A 13,289-nucleotide genomic window follows, 5' to 3' on the forward strand; every position below is an offset into this window, starting at 1 on the left:
TTCCAAAGAAATAAGATTTGGGAGGATTGATTAATTTGTCTTGAGTACTATTAAATTTAATAGTTCAAAATATAAGAGGTGCAAGAATGAAAGTAGTCCAGACATGTCTAGAAGGAAAGCAAAACATTCTTCTCTACCATAACGTCCACTGCTTCCTTCGAATAGCCCCAAAATAATACTGATGATGAACAAATTATCATGAACATCTTTAAGCGGTGGCAGATGCTTGGGCTGCAAGCCTCTTCCTGGCCTCCTCAATGATAGACAGCTTAATACCTTTGCCCTTGGGAAGAGACACCCAGGGTTTTGTTCCTTTACCAATAATGAAGACATTGCCCAACCGAGTAGCAAACTCATGTCCTTGAGAATCTTGGACGTGGATGGTCTCAAAAGTACCCTTATGCTTCTCCCTGTTCTTGATGACACCAACTCGCCCTCTGTTCCTTCCACCTGTCACCATGACAACATTCCCAACATCGAATTTGATGAAGTCAGTGATCTTGTTGGCCTCAAGGTCAAGCTTGATGGTGTCATTGGCCTTGATCAGAGGGTCTGGATAGCGGATTGTACGACCATCGTAAGTGTTCAGATAAGGGATGCCCTTCTGCCCAAACTGGACAGATCGCACTTTGCATAGCTTAAACTGCAGATGACAACTTATTGTGAGCATAGAATAAAGCTTATTGCCATCTCCACTTCCACAAAGGAACAAAAGGATACTTCATATGAACAATTCAACAGAATGATAGATTAAGGCCCCGTTTGGTTCGGATTTGCAAATGAGCCTTGTGGAAATGCAAATACTTTTAACTTAAAGCCCCTTGGGGAAATGCAAATTGCGTTTGGTAAAAGATCCTTTGTAAAGCTACTTTGACCTAAGTAATATTTGGTAATTTTTATTTTGAAAAGGGCTTTTCGGTCTTTTGCTATTAAAAAAAAAAAAGCAAACCTTCGACAGCTCTGGCGAAGGGCTAGGGCTGATGGCGGCCGTCCCCTGAGGTCACGTGACCTAGGCGGCCGTCCGCTTGGGGTCACGCGATTCCGAGGACTGCCACCTGGGTCGCGCAACCCAAGCCACCGTTTCCTGGGTTGCGTGACACTCCGACGATGAGGCCTGAGGTCACGCAACCCAGGCAACCGTCACCTGGGCGGTCGTGCGACTCTAGGCAGCCCTCGCTATGGTGGCGCAACCTCGCCAGCCCCTCGCCGGCCCTTCACCATCCCAATCTAGCCTCGTTGGCTAGGGCTAGCCGCCCTCACACAAAGAAATGAACAGTAACAACGAGGGCAAAACCGACAAATTAAAGAATTAGTGAGGGTAGTTTGGGAAGAAAACAATTAGTTGCAGCATTTGCCCAAAGCTGGTAGGGCCTTCCCATTGGGAAGACTTGCCAAACACCCTAGCATTTCCCCAAGGGGCTTTGGAGGCTGAAAGCCCCTTGGGAAAGCGAAACCAAACAGGACCTAACACCCTTATAAAGTTAAGTCAGACAGAATACAGACCTTTGCCTCATCATCCCTAATGCTGTGAAGCCGGAATCTGCCCTTTGTGTCATAGAGGAGGCGGAAGTTCTCATTGGTCTTCGGAATAGACACAACATCTGACAAGACCATAAAATCCTCAATTATAATTGAGACTCGGGTGTCACACAAGAGATTATAACACAAAGCAAAATGACCAATGGTCCAGTTGCCCATCTATTTTGACCACCCAAATCAATCCTCATTTTACTCGCACCATTATATGATAAAAAATAGGATTTTCAGTTCCTTAACATTCTATCTTCCCATGCAGTTACATTAAACACACGTTATAAGCTTCAGAGACTGTCGCAAAAGAAAAAGGGAAACTATAAAAACCATCCTCAACTTTTGCCTCAATAACACTTTGCATCCTCTAATTTCAAAACCTATTTGCACCCTCTAGTTTCAAGATCTCTTACTTTGCATCGGACAGTTTCAAAAAGGACCCTTCGCACCCTGGCCTTTGTTCTCCATAGCTTCTTCCCAGGTGTGGTTTTTAAAACCGTAAGATGCAACGTGTATAATTTGACGTAGACGATGCAAAATGTAACATAAGACCATATTTGCGGATGATTTATGTTATTTTCCCCAAAAAAACAGTTTGATTATGCTCCATACAATTGTGGCACAAGCATAGTTTCTCCGAATGAAAGGGGCACTCTAGAGCACATGCATGAATATGAATATATGCATTATACATGATTCCTATACACATACAATGGGCACATGTGATAGCCAGCTATCTGTGGCAATGACTTAAATGCTTCAAGCTAGCTTTACAATTAACCAAGTATGTGGACACAGGCAACAGTAGGAATGATTTCACAGGAAAGATCAAGTGAATACTAATGTCATCTCGAGTCTTGGGTATTTATATATATAATTTCTGCCTGATTCCTAGGCAAGATGAGATGCACAGCTTCGGAACAGAAACGTATAGTGCACATACCCATGAAACCAGCAGGATATGTCTTATCTGTCCTCACTTTGTTATCAACAAGAACATGGCGCTGCATCAAGATGGCTATAACCTCACGATATGTAAGGGCATATTTCAGCCTGTTACGCAGGATAAGGATCAAAGGCAAGCATTCCCTTGATTTGTGGGGTCCAGACGAAGGTTTTGGTGCCTGCAGAATGGAAAAGAAAATTAAAAAGATATAATCAGAAGCACAAGAACCAAACTCCTACGAGAGAAGATCGGCTGAGGAGGATCACTTACAAAGGCACCTCCTAGCTTGTCAAGCATCCAATGCTTTGGGGCATTTAGCCTCTTCAAGTGTTTCTTCAACCCTCGAGCCTGCAATGCAGAGAGACACCAAGTGTCAGGAATCCAAGAATTTCATGTCAGAACATGCATGTCTATAAAGTGCCCTCATATAATTAGTAGTAGTACTTTGACTGTAGCCTCATTAATCATAAGAAAAGTAAAAATGCCGGCAACTTAAATTCTCTAAAATAAGTACCAACTTCTCTAGTCAGGATTCTTTTAGTAACCACCAATTCATAGTTGGATGTAAGATTTTCAAGGAGAGAGGGAGCAGGCTTGAGGAATCAAATTCTCAAGACCACAGATATGTAAGAAATCACCTAACCAAATCTTATCCAAATTTTTAGGCTACAGTCAAAAAATTTCTCTCCTTTTCATTTTGATCTTGCTTTGTGATATGGACCAATTCAATTATTCTTAAACTCTTTTACTTCAAATTCAGTCATGAAAATGCTCTTTATTCACTGACAGAAACTTGCAGCTTAAAGCGTTGGAGTGATACTTTCAGTTCTGAATTCACCAAATCAACAATTAAACTTAAAAGGGTAGTGTTAAGAAGAAGAGACATCCACGCTGAAATTGCATGCATGGAGAAAAAAGTTCTGCGCACCCCATTAACTGATACCATTCAGGATTACCCTCAGAATCGATCCCCATTTGCCCGAAATGGTACGACACATTAGAAAGCGCTCATGCCATCTGAGACGATGCAAAATTACAGAAGCAGCTATGCCCACCACTGCGAAGAGCCCGATAGGAGTTGCAAAAGTTAGAGATTCGCTAGACACCGATCTCCCCCCTCAAGTCACCATCAAAAGAAATACGCAAGCTTGCTCATAACGAGCTCGCGACTCGAACAATCAGTTCAAGTAACGAGACTCCGGCAGCAGCAGAGTTTGAAGTCCAAAACAAGATCGCCCATAACCGCCGCCGTATCGCTAACAGATCCCGAACACGTCGTCGAGCATCTAACTAGGGTTCGATAATGCCGGTGCCAAAATGAATCGTGGGCGCATCAAAATTTCTCGGAATTCAAACGAAGCGGGATCGAAACAAGCGAGAAAAAACCCAATCGAAGCACGAAAGGCAAGGCAGATTCGCAGCCGCAGAGAGAGAGAGAGATGCAGACGACCAGCGAAAGAAAATCAAGGGGGGGGGGAGAAGGCACTGACCATGGCGGAGGATCAGCTTGAGCTCGACGGCGGAGGAGCTGCAGAGGTCGCCGGCGGGTGAAGCTATCGAACGAGAGAGAGAGAGAGAGAGAACGACGCCGCGAGCTAAAACCCTACCTATTAAGAAGAACTGAAGAAGGGTGTTTGACCCTTTTGGGCCTGCTCTTGGGCCCAGGCCCATCGAATGGCCCAATGCTCCGGTTCAATAGGCTGCCGCTCCGGTTCAATGTTCATCACTTCTTCATTGTCCTTGAGTTTGGAAAAAAAAAATGAAACTTTCAAGCATGAATTGATGAGTACGTGAAAGAGGAATTGTAAAAATAGCTCGACGTGATTTAAACGTTTGTAGAGTTCATTGGGTGTAGTTTTGTTATTACGTGCTAACGACGCGTGCTTTTGATTATGCGTGCTATAAATTGCGACGGCTCGAAAAGATCGACTTTTGAAAAGTGGGATGTTTTTGTCAAGTATTATGTAAAAGAAAGAAGCGCCTCTCCCTCTCCGATGATTACAATTAGGGGTGTCAAAAAAGCCCGAGCTGACCCGGTCCAGCCTGACCCAGCCCAGCCCTACCCCGAAATTTTGGGGTCAGGCATTAGTTTTCTTTGGGTAAGGGTTTTTAAGTATAGGTATAGTTAGGGTCGGGCCGGACCGGATTGGGCCGGGCTGTTTTGATACCCCTGGTACTACACTAGTGCCAGAGAGCAAAAAGGAGGGGAGGAGGCGGTGCAGGGACGAATTGTTATGGAGAAAGCTCTCTAGATCTCGATCGAAAAAAACACAGATGCTCTTATCTCATGAGTTCCTCTCCCTTGGCCACCTTCGCCACTAGTCACCGCCGCCAGTCGCCGCCAGTCACCACCACTTCCCAATCGCCGCCTCGGCCATCGACAGGTGCTCTCATCTGTACGGCCGCCCCCCTCTCTCTCGCGTTCAACTAACCAACAATTATGTCTTCTTCGATGACAAAGACCAAGACGGGGTCGCAGGACCCGAGCGCCGAAGCCGCTCTCTCGACCCCCGTTTGAGGACGGCGGTGGGCTCGGCGGCGATGGCTGCTATGGCGACGTGCCTTGCAAGGAATGTGGGTCGAGAGATTCTGGCGACAAGTTGCTTCGACAAGTGCGATCTTCAGCTAGGCATCCCGGATTTGGACGGATCGCTAGTCCTGATGGCCTCGAGCCAGTCGAGGCAATCACAGAGCTTCGATATGCCGGGGAAGAAGTCGCGCTCGATGATCTTCTTGATCGCCGAGACGTAGGTGTCCTCATCGAGGACCGTGGGCCACTTCCGAGGATTCATCGGAGGAGGGGCGACGGTCGACGGAGGGGCAGCCTTCGGGGCTGTAGAGAGGATTCGCTGGGGGCCGGAGATGGGGATGGGGATGGGGACAGGAGATGGCGAGGAGAATGGCTGGGAGAGAGAAGCATCGTTGCGAGGAGAATGACGCTGTCCATCACCACCTTTAGCTCTGCAATTTGTCCTCACATAACTCAAGATGAGCTGGTTGGGGTCATCTAAATGAGGGTTTGGGATCGAACAAAACCACCTTGAGCTGATTTTTTTTCTCTAAAATACAAAAATTTCGAAAATATATTTAAAAAAAAAAGTTAAACCCAAAACCTGACCCGGACCGACCCGACCCTACCCTTGGGGTATATGCTGAATAGGGTCTTGGGTCGAGTCAGGTCGGGTCAAATGCGACCCTATTAGTTTCGGGCTGGGTCAGGTATAATAAAAACCCGATCCGACCCGACCCATTGACACCATTGATTACAATTGCGAGAAGCGGGACGAGACAACCTCTTAATCTTCGAATTCATCAAATGAGAAAAGACGATATCGACGTGTTGGCTATAATTCCGTTCGCAATTTCGATTAGATATACCTCTTCCCCCAACCTCTCACTCCGTCTCACTTTTCTTATGTATCGTTCCTTGAACGCAGAAGACACCCGATCAGCCCGACTTTCCCGAATGCCTACCACCAGCCACCGACGTGTCTTTTGTGTCCACGATAAGTTCCGATTTTTAAGGGGCTAGAACTATATTTTGGAAGGATATGTTTCGAAAGACATACTAGAACAAGTGTATGTACATCAATTTCGATTTATGGGATTATCATCAATAATATGATATTCTTCAACTTTTTTTGAAAAGTTGGATTTGCTCAAACTTGTTTGGTAAATCCCTCTACTTAGTACGGAAAATGTACACATCAATTAGCACGCACATTCTCAAAAGATCATCGCACGAACAAAGAGATCATCAACATACCGAAGTTGCACAATTTTTGTCCCTAAATCACCAGAATTTAAAAAAAAAAAACCAAAAAAAATAAAAGGTTCCTCCCGTGGACCAACCGAAAAAAAATGAAAATTTTGAAAAATTGGCTTCTCATCAGTCTCGAACGATGGAATGAATCAGAATAGAGGCCTCATCAGTAGTCGGACCTGCTGCATCCTCTGCTCACCAAATGGTAAAAACAAAAGAATTAAAAAAAAATTGACAGTGATTATCCATTCATTCCACAAAAAAATAAATGGTTTTGAAAATAAAAGAGCTGATCCTTAGATGTACCTGGAAGAGACGGAGGCAGGTGAGAAACGATGCTCTCGATGATGCCGCCACCGCCGCCGCCGCCTCTCTCGCCGCCCTCCTCCGTTTCCGACGTCGCCGCCGCCGTCTCGCCTCCTTCGGCCGCCCGATGCCTCTCTACCTCATCACCTCCGGCGGCGTCGGCAGCACTTCCTCCTCCCTCCTCGCTTGAGTGAAAGAAGCTGGAAATGAGACTGCTTATCACTCCACCGCCACCACCGACGGCTTCACTTTCGCCGCCGCCGCCGCTCTTCGCCCTCGAAACCCCGTCGACCTCGCCGCCTCTTCCGCCGTCCTCGACGCCCAAGACTTCGGCTTTCCTCTTGCCCGACGGCCGCCCCTCCCCGGGGCTCCCCGGAGAGACGAGGCTCGAGATCAAGTGACCGATGATCCCGCCGCCGCCGCCGCCCCCATTTTCTCCGCCCTCCTCGTGACCCACATGGCCGGCGCCGCCGTCGTGTCCACCGTCGGCTCCACCCGCCGCTGTCGCCGGCGGCTCCTTTTCCGGGATGATGGTGGAGAGGAGACTGTTCAAGAACGTCTTGCTCTCCGTTTTCTCCGCTCCATCCTCGGCTCCCTGCTGATGCTCGCCTCCATCGCTCTGGAATGAAGTTGGACTGAGATCTGGCGTCATGACTCCGTCTAGAAATCCAACCTTTGGAACTGGATAAGCATGTTCATGCAGAGCTTAAAAAACAGGAAAAAAAGGAAAGGGGACAAACGTCCTCGTCCAGAGCTTCGGTCGGAACTGCGAAGCCCCCCCCGGCTTTGTTACACGTTCTTCGTAGCGATTTGTCTCTTCCTGGCACCAATGGGGAGGCGACACGTCGTTTCTCGGCCGACGTGTCCCGCGTGGCTCGTATGGATTTCCGCTATAAGTCGGTGGCAACGCTAATAAAATTAGTAGTACCGAAGATATATCAGTTGATGGAAAATATATAATTCACAGATTTTATTTTGATCATCAAGTTGCGACAATAACCCTTTTTGAAGAAATCTGTGAAGATATCTATATCATAATGTTTGATTACCAGGGAAATCTAATTCCAGGAGATGGTTTTAAATATTACGTTCTTTATTTAGTTGCTCTGTAATTAATTATATGATACAACATAGTGTTCGAGATACTAATATCATACAACGATTTCATTGAGAATCGATATCTCAAATTAAAATCATCTCTTGTATCGTTTAAAAAAATATGAATAGAAAATTTTTTCATCGGTCACGAAAATAATGCTGAATAGATTATTATCGATGATGAAAATATGTTTCGTCGACTAATTTTTCTAAACAATATAAGCAATTATTTTTCAGAAAAATATTTTCTAAATCACTCATTTTCCGTGAATGAACGCATCCTAAAAGAGAATCACAAAAACTTAAGAACGCAAGGCGACACCCGAAGGTCTTTCAAGGAGTCTCAAACAGAACTTATGCCGGGAGAGAAGAAAGATAAAACAGATGGCAAACTTCACAAACTTTAAGTCTGCCCACTCCCCCATTCTCAATGTTATGCAGAATTTGCAGAGAGATACTGGAACAACAGGAAGCCCCATTCAATGCAAGATGCATGATGCCAATCCTCTCAATACAGAAACACAGGCAATTCATTCAACCTGACCAGCCCCAAATCTAAAGTAGATTTCACTTTGTTAGTCTTCTCTTCCCTCGAACGCAAGACTACAGACTACAAACTACAAACCTTGCATTTCAAGGGTTTGCCGGCATTATCGAACAACTAATTTCAAACTCAAAGTGAGCCATCACAAACATACGGGGAAAAAACAGAAGAACCTGCTTCCTAAACTGATGCTGCACAGGTTGAACCAATCAATAAAAGTATCTTAAGAGTATCGCTTGAACCGCAGGGCAACGATCATAGGCGATGCTATGGGTTTTTCCGAGCTCTACCATAAATGGCCTCCTCCTGCTCGGCTCTCTTTTGTGCCTCCCTCCTCTCCTGCCGTCTTGAATCCCTTGCAGCCGCGTCAGCATGGACTTTCTCCATTATTTTCGTAAAACCAGGTATGGTCCTGTCTAGTTTGCTGTACACTCTAGTGCTCAAGTTGAAGAAAATCCTAAACATTCTCTGAGAGAACAATAAACAAAGGTGAGGAGGGGCATCATGCATAAATAGCTTTTAGCCGTTCTCATGACAAGGAAAGAAAGAAAAATATCTCATCATCCCTTCACCAAAAATCCAATAAAGAGCTAATGTTCTGCAGTGACAGCTATATTGTGCCACAATTAAACTGACTAATAACTGGTGACACAAATAGGGTCATCCTTTCTAAGTGTCAAAGAACTTAATGAAACCAACACGAAAAGTGCACTAAAAGTATAGCGTGAGAGCTTTCGTCAAAGATGCATGGGCTTTTAGCTCAATAGCAGTAGAGGGGGGGATGAGAGCTAGATTACACAGAAGCAATACACCAGGAGCCAGGAAGAATTGATAGGATCCTTGGATTTCTCTAACAAGGGAAGGGCACTGACAGTTAAACAGAAGCCTTTTTTTTAATAACCTGGGGCACAAGCACAGACTTGGCTTCTGTAAAATCCAAACAAAGGTTTTTTTTTCCCTTCCGGATGGGCCAAGCGAGGGTTGAAATAGGAAAATATTCGGCAATCCACTCTCTTCGTTCCCCTTTCTATATGTCAGTTGCCAGTCAGGATTGTAAAAGGCAGAAATCTTTGAAATAAAATTCCCAATCATCAGAAGGGTAGCCATTGCCAACTGGGCCCAAGGTTAATCTTCCACTTACGGTTTTCAGTATAAGAATAGTCTAATTAGAATAGTGATCAGGGAAGAATGGGAGATGACTTTTGGAAAAAGGCTCTTCAATAGTCAACATTTTCAGTAACGCTTCTTTCTCTCAATATTATTATGATGGAACACAAGTTTAGTCCTTTCGATTTTTATTAACTTGAGTGGTAAAAGAGAAGCTGAATAACAAATAGAGAGGCAAAGGAAAAGGAGCGATAACAAGTCGCACCTTAACGTCCTTGTTCCAATGCTGAATGTATGGAGGACCTGTATGGTAAGTACCAAGGGGTAGACGGTACCATTGTCCACCATATGTTATCTGATCCATTGCTTGTTCAATGCTCAAAACTTCCCAAGGCCTTAAACCAGGTATTACTTTAGCCAATTGGATCCTACATCACCAAAAAGTACACCCACTTGGTCAGGCATTGGTTATTTGCTTCAAATGGTTGGTGGCTAAAAGGACTAGCCAGAAGACAGATACTTCTTTCTGCAGTACCTGAGATCTTTTGGGATGTACTTGTTCGGCATGTGGTCAGCCTCTAAAATGCTTGTAAGTTCTGAACCACCAGCCCAAAGAAATAGGGCATGACTTGGAATTCTCACTCCAGGCCAAATACCGTCATTGGCTTCGAGTACCGCTTGATCGCGTCTCCTGCTTTCTATAGCTTCTTGCTGGAGCTGCTTGTAAGTTTTCTTCTCTTGCCCCTTGAGAGGTACCCAAGGAGGTATTCCTTTCTGGAGTTTGTGAAGGAATGCAGTGGCTGCAGCACCCAGTCTTACTGAAAGCGCATATCAATAAGTAAATAGATATCTCATTCACAGTGGCATAAGAAGTAGACAGAAAGCAGCTTTAATTTTCTTTTCTAGAAAAGAGCAGCACTGGTGAACAGTAGTACCCTTCTACCAACCCGAGGATGCCCTTCTAATCAAGTTCAACGGCCAGAATTGACAACATCAAATAATCAAGTGGCAGAGATAAGATCTAAAATGAAACCAGTTCCCTAAACATGGCACTTTCATCCCTGACGAATAGTAGCATGCATATCTAGAATGCTTTACACAGTAGACTATGCTTGCTGTGACTTTCCTGTGCAACGTTTGAATTTGTAGCATAAAATTGACAAAACAATATGCCTACCTTCCCATGTGGCAATGGCACGTTCTAATCCATAGACCATATGAATTGGAGCCCATTCATCCAAGTCCTCACCCCAAACGAATGTGTCCTTGTCGATTATTCCAGCACCCCAAGCTGTTTTAAGTTGTATCAGCTCCATTGGTCCCCGAGTTCGACCCAATCGATCCTTATAGTAAAAGCCACCACTCCTCATGATAACTGTTATACCAACATTCAAGCTATGAGAACACAATCAGATAAAAAAATTGAAACATGTATAGAGCTGTACCAACATCACCAGCAAACAAGCTCATGTTCTCGTTTGAATGTATCAAATAGCATTAGCAGGAAAGAAAGAAACATACAAGTACAGAGATTACACATTTGTCAAGCTAATTCAGAATCAATTAACCAAAAAACAAATCTTCCTCTAGATCATAAGGACAGATATTTCCACACCGGAAATTCCACAAACAGATCTTGTACAATAACACAAGCAACCCAGAAACTCCAGCCTTAACGATGATCAACCAATCATTCTACCAAAAAAAGTTATCCACCCAACTCAACACAAGGTCAATCTCAACAGGACTTACAATCATAATACCGCTTCTCGAGCCGCTTATACCCGATCGCCTGCGCGACATCAATGGGCCGCCCGGGCGGGTACGGCCGCTGCCTGAACCCCCAGAGCCCGAAGAAGAACTGCCGCGCGAAATCCCAGAACTTGTCATCGCTCTCCTTCTTCGTCTTGATCGCCTTCCTGGGCATCGGGCGGCCGTCGAGCCCCGGCACGTGCGGGACCGCCTGCCACAACTTCTTGTCCTCGTCCCTGTACGGCTCGGCGTTCTCCTGGAGCTCCAGCTCGTTGACCATGTCCGCAATCTCCTCCGCTCGCTTCGCGAACTTCACGACGGGGCTCGACCAGAACTCCTCCCACCACCTCTCGTTCTCCCGCACCTCCTCCTCGGTGGGGTTCTCCTTGGTCTCGAACACCGGGTCCTCGTTCAGGATCTTCTCCACCTCGGGGGTGTGCCTGTAGTCGGGCAAGTTCTCACATTCCCAGAAGAACTGGTCCACCACTTGGCTGTAGATGTTGTCCTCGCCGCCGTCCTTCTTGCCGGGCCCCTCGCCGCTGCCGGCGCCGCCTCCGGCGGGGGGCTTCTTGGGGTCGAGGCTCGAGCTTAGGGAGGCGAAGTTGGGGGCGGCCCGGGATTTGGGAGGGAGCGACCGGGCGACGGCGCTGAGGTTCAGGAGAGGGATGGGGTTGGGGGGCTTGGTGAACCAGTTGTCGAAGAAGTTGAAGTTGATCGACGCCATTGGAGGAGAGGAAGAGAGAAAGGGAAGAATGGAACTGGAGAAGAGGAGTTTCCGAAGGAAGTGTGTAGATAAAACTCCGAGACAGAGAAGAGGCCGAAGGTCGAGAAGAGCGTCATGCTGCTGGCCCATTTCAACCAATGCATTGGGCTCTTGGACTATATAGGTTTTGGGCCTTGGGCCCATACCCAATAGGCCCATGAGAGTCTCTCTCTCTCTCTCTCTCTCTCAAAGTCTTATCCATTTGTAGACGTAGCTTCGAAACAACTGGGCCCAGAGGGCCCCGAAGAAACCCAATGACAATCCGTAGTTAGCTACCGACGTCGTGTTTCCACCTTGGTTGTGGATATGACGATATGTTTTAAAGGTGACAAAATCTCGTTTAATTTGAAGAGCTTTTTGTAGATTTCGCGACGCCTGCAACGACCGGGAAAGGATACACGAAAGCACGAAACTTAGGTGAAGCCGGTTTGTGAGGCAAACAGTCGAATTGAGACATTCGGCCAGTGACAGGTTGGACGTCCATCTTGGTTGAATGGTGAATCAATTGTCTGGCTAATAAAGCGTTGAACGTTCGACCTTTTTCTCGGCCATTCATGGGTCGGATGTCCAAATTGTCCCTCTCGTGAGCAGGACGTTCGGCTAGCGCACTAAGTGCACTAAAATTCAATGCCGGATTTCGGGTGTTCGAAAATCGGTGTCCGGACTGTATCTTGGATTGAAAATTCAGCGCTTTAGAGTGGGTATAATTGTTAGTTTGGCTTTAGTATGCATGAGACTCTCAAGGGTCTTGGGGAATAAGGACATACCGGGACCTCTTGTACTCAAATGTGCACTTGGAAGGTGTTTGGATACACTCGAAAGAAGGGTGAAGACGCCTAGAAGACTTGTGTTTGTAATGGAGGGTTGGTCTAGATCACCCAAAGGGCACACGACAGCCAGTTCGAGTAATGAATTCAGCCTCTAAGACTTTGAATGATAATCATTCCATTTCTTTATTTTTCTATTTTTTTTGTTGCGGGAAACAAGTTTGGAACAGAAATCCATTTGGTAACGCAATTTCATTTTTCTATTTCTAGAACAAATTTTAATTTTGGAAATAGGTTTGGAACAGAAATGAAGTAAATTTTTTTATTTTTCTATTTCTGGAACAAAAATGAGAAATAATATTTCTTTTTATCACTCGCTATTGCTACTAGGGGAGAGCAACTTGGACCGCCCAAACCGAGACCGGACCGGACCGACGAGTTTGGTCCGGTTCTCGGGACTATCGGTCCAGTTCCCGGTTCCTAAAAGCGAAACCGGTTTCCGGGCGGTCCGGTTCCCGGTTCCAAGGGGGAACCGGACCGGACCGGACCGGACCGACCGGACCGGACCGACTATTTAATATATATATTTGTTATTTTTTTCTTTAAAAAAATAATAAAATGTGAACTAAACTCTAAGTGAACTTCATTATCATAAATTCATTGATAAAAAATAGTAAAATGTGAATTAAACCTTAAGTGAACTTCATTGACAT

At 45.6% G+C, this 13,289-nt stretch overlaps 3 protein-coding genes across 3 annotated transcripts; all 3 read right to left on the reverse strand.

Moving 5' to 3' along the window:
• On the reverse strand, positions 1-4,078 carry LOC115685083 (40S ribosomal protein S4). The gene is made up of 5 exons (XM_056316543.1): positions 3,967-4,078; positions 2,747-2,824; positions 2,474-2,654; positions 1,504-1,601; positions 1-643 (listed from the first exon to the last, which is right to left on the reverse strand). Exons 1-5 carry the CDS (start codon positions 3,967-3,969, stop codon positions 209-211), a joined length of 795 nt encoding a protein of 264 aa, XP_056172518.1. The 5' UTR covers positions 3,970-4,078; the 3' UTR covers positions 1-208.
• A 2,256-nt stretch (positions 4,079-6,334) lies between these two features.
• On the reverse strand, positions 6,335-7,714 carry LOC115685085 (glycine-rich cell wall structural protein 1.8-like). Its single transcript, XM_030610090.2, has 2 exons — positions 6,546-7,714; positions 6,335-6,430 (listed from the first exon to the last, which is right to left on the reverse strand). The coding sequence occupies exons 1-2, from the start codon at positions 7,195-7,197 to the stop codon at positions 6,366-6,368; spliced, it is 717 nt and encodes a 238-aa protein (XP_030465950.1). The 5' UTR covers positions 7,198-7,714; the 3' UTR covers positions 6,335-6,365.
• A 384-nt stretch (positions 7,715-8,098) lies between these two features.
• On the reverse strand, positions 8,099-11,814 carry LOC115685082 (protein TIC 56, chloroplastic). The gene is made up of 5 exons (XM_030610088.2): positions 11,047-11,814; positions 10,472-10,669; positions 9,830-10,112; positions 9,560-9,722; positions 8,099-8,655 (listed from the first exon to the last, which is right to left on the reverse strand). The coding sequence occupies exons 1-5, from the start codon at positions 11,768-11,770 to the stop codon at positions 8,455-8,457; spliced, it is 1,569 nt and encodes a 522-aa protein (XP_030465948.1). The 5' UTR covers positions 11,771-11,814; the 3' UTR covers positions 8,099-8,454.
• Between the last annotated feature and the right edge of the window lie 1,475 nt (positions 11,815-13,289).

The sequence above is a fragment of the Syzygium oleosum genome, unplaced genomic scaffold (genome assembly GCF_021117445.2).
Source record: "Syzygium oleosum isolate NSW1041296 unplaced genomic scaffold, Sole_v2.1 Sole_v2.12, whole genome shotgun sequence".
Lineage (NCBI taxonomy): Eukaryota > Viridiplantae > Streptophyta > Magnoliopsida > Myrtales > Myrtaceae > Syzygium > Syzygium oleosum.

Bases quoted from the DNA above. Each gene is read 5' to 3' on its own strand.
- LOC115685083 (XM_056316543.1), bottom strand. The intron at 2,655-2,746 runs GTAAGTGATCCT...TCCATTCTGCAG, and splicing joins ACAAGCTAGGAGGTGCCTTT to GCACCAAAACCTTCGTCTGG. The intron at 644-1,503 runs GTCTGTATTCTG...TGTCATCTGCAG, and splicing joins TTAGGGATGATGAGGCAAAG to TTTAAGCTATGCAAAGTGCG.
- LOC115685085 (XM_030610090.2), bottom strand. From the start codon at position 7,197: ATGACGCCAGATCTCAGTCCAACTTCATTCCAGAGCGATGGAGGCGAG. The intron at 6,431-6,545 runs GTACATCTAAGG...TTTGGTGAGCAG, and splicing joins CCTGCCTCCGTCTCTTCCAG to AGGATGCAGCAGGTCCGACT.
- LOC115685082 (XM_030610088.2), bottom strand. From the start codon at position 11,770: ATGGCGTCGATCAACTTCAACTTCTTCGACAACTGGTTCACCAAGCCC. The intron at 9,723-9,829 runs GTACTGCAGAAA...TTGGTGATGTAG, and splicing joins TACATCCCAAAAGATCTCAG to GATCCAATTGGCTAAAGTAA. The intron at 8,656-9,559 runs GTGCGACTTGTT...TTGTTCTCTCAG, and splicing joins ATTGGAACAAGGACGTTAAG to AGAATGTTTAGGATTTTCTT.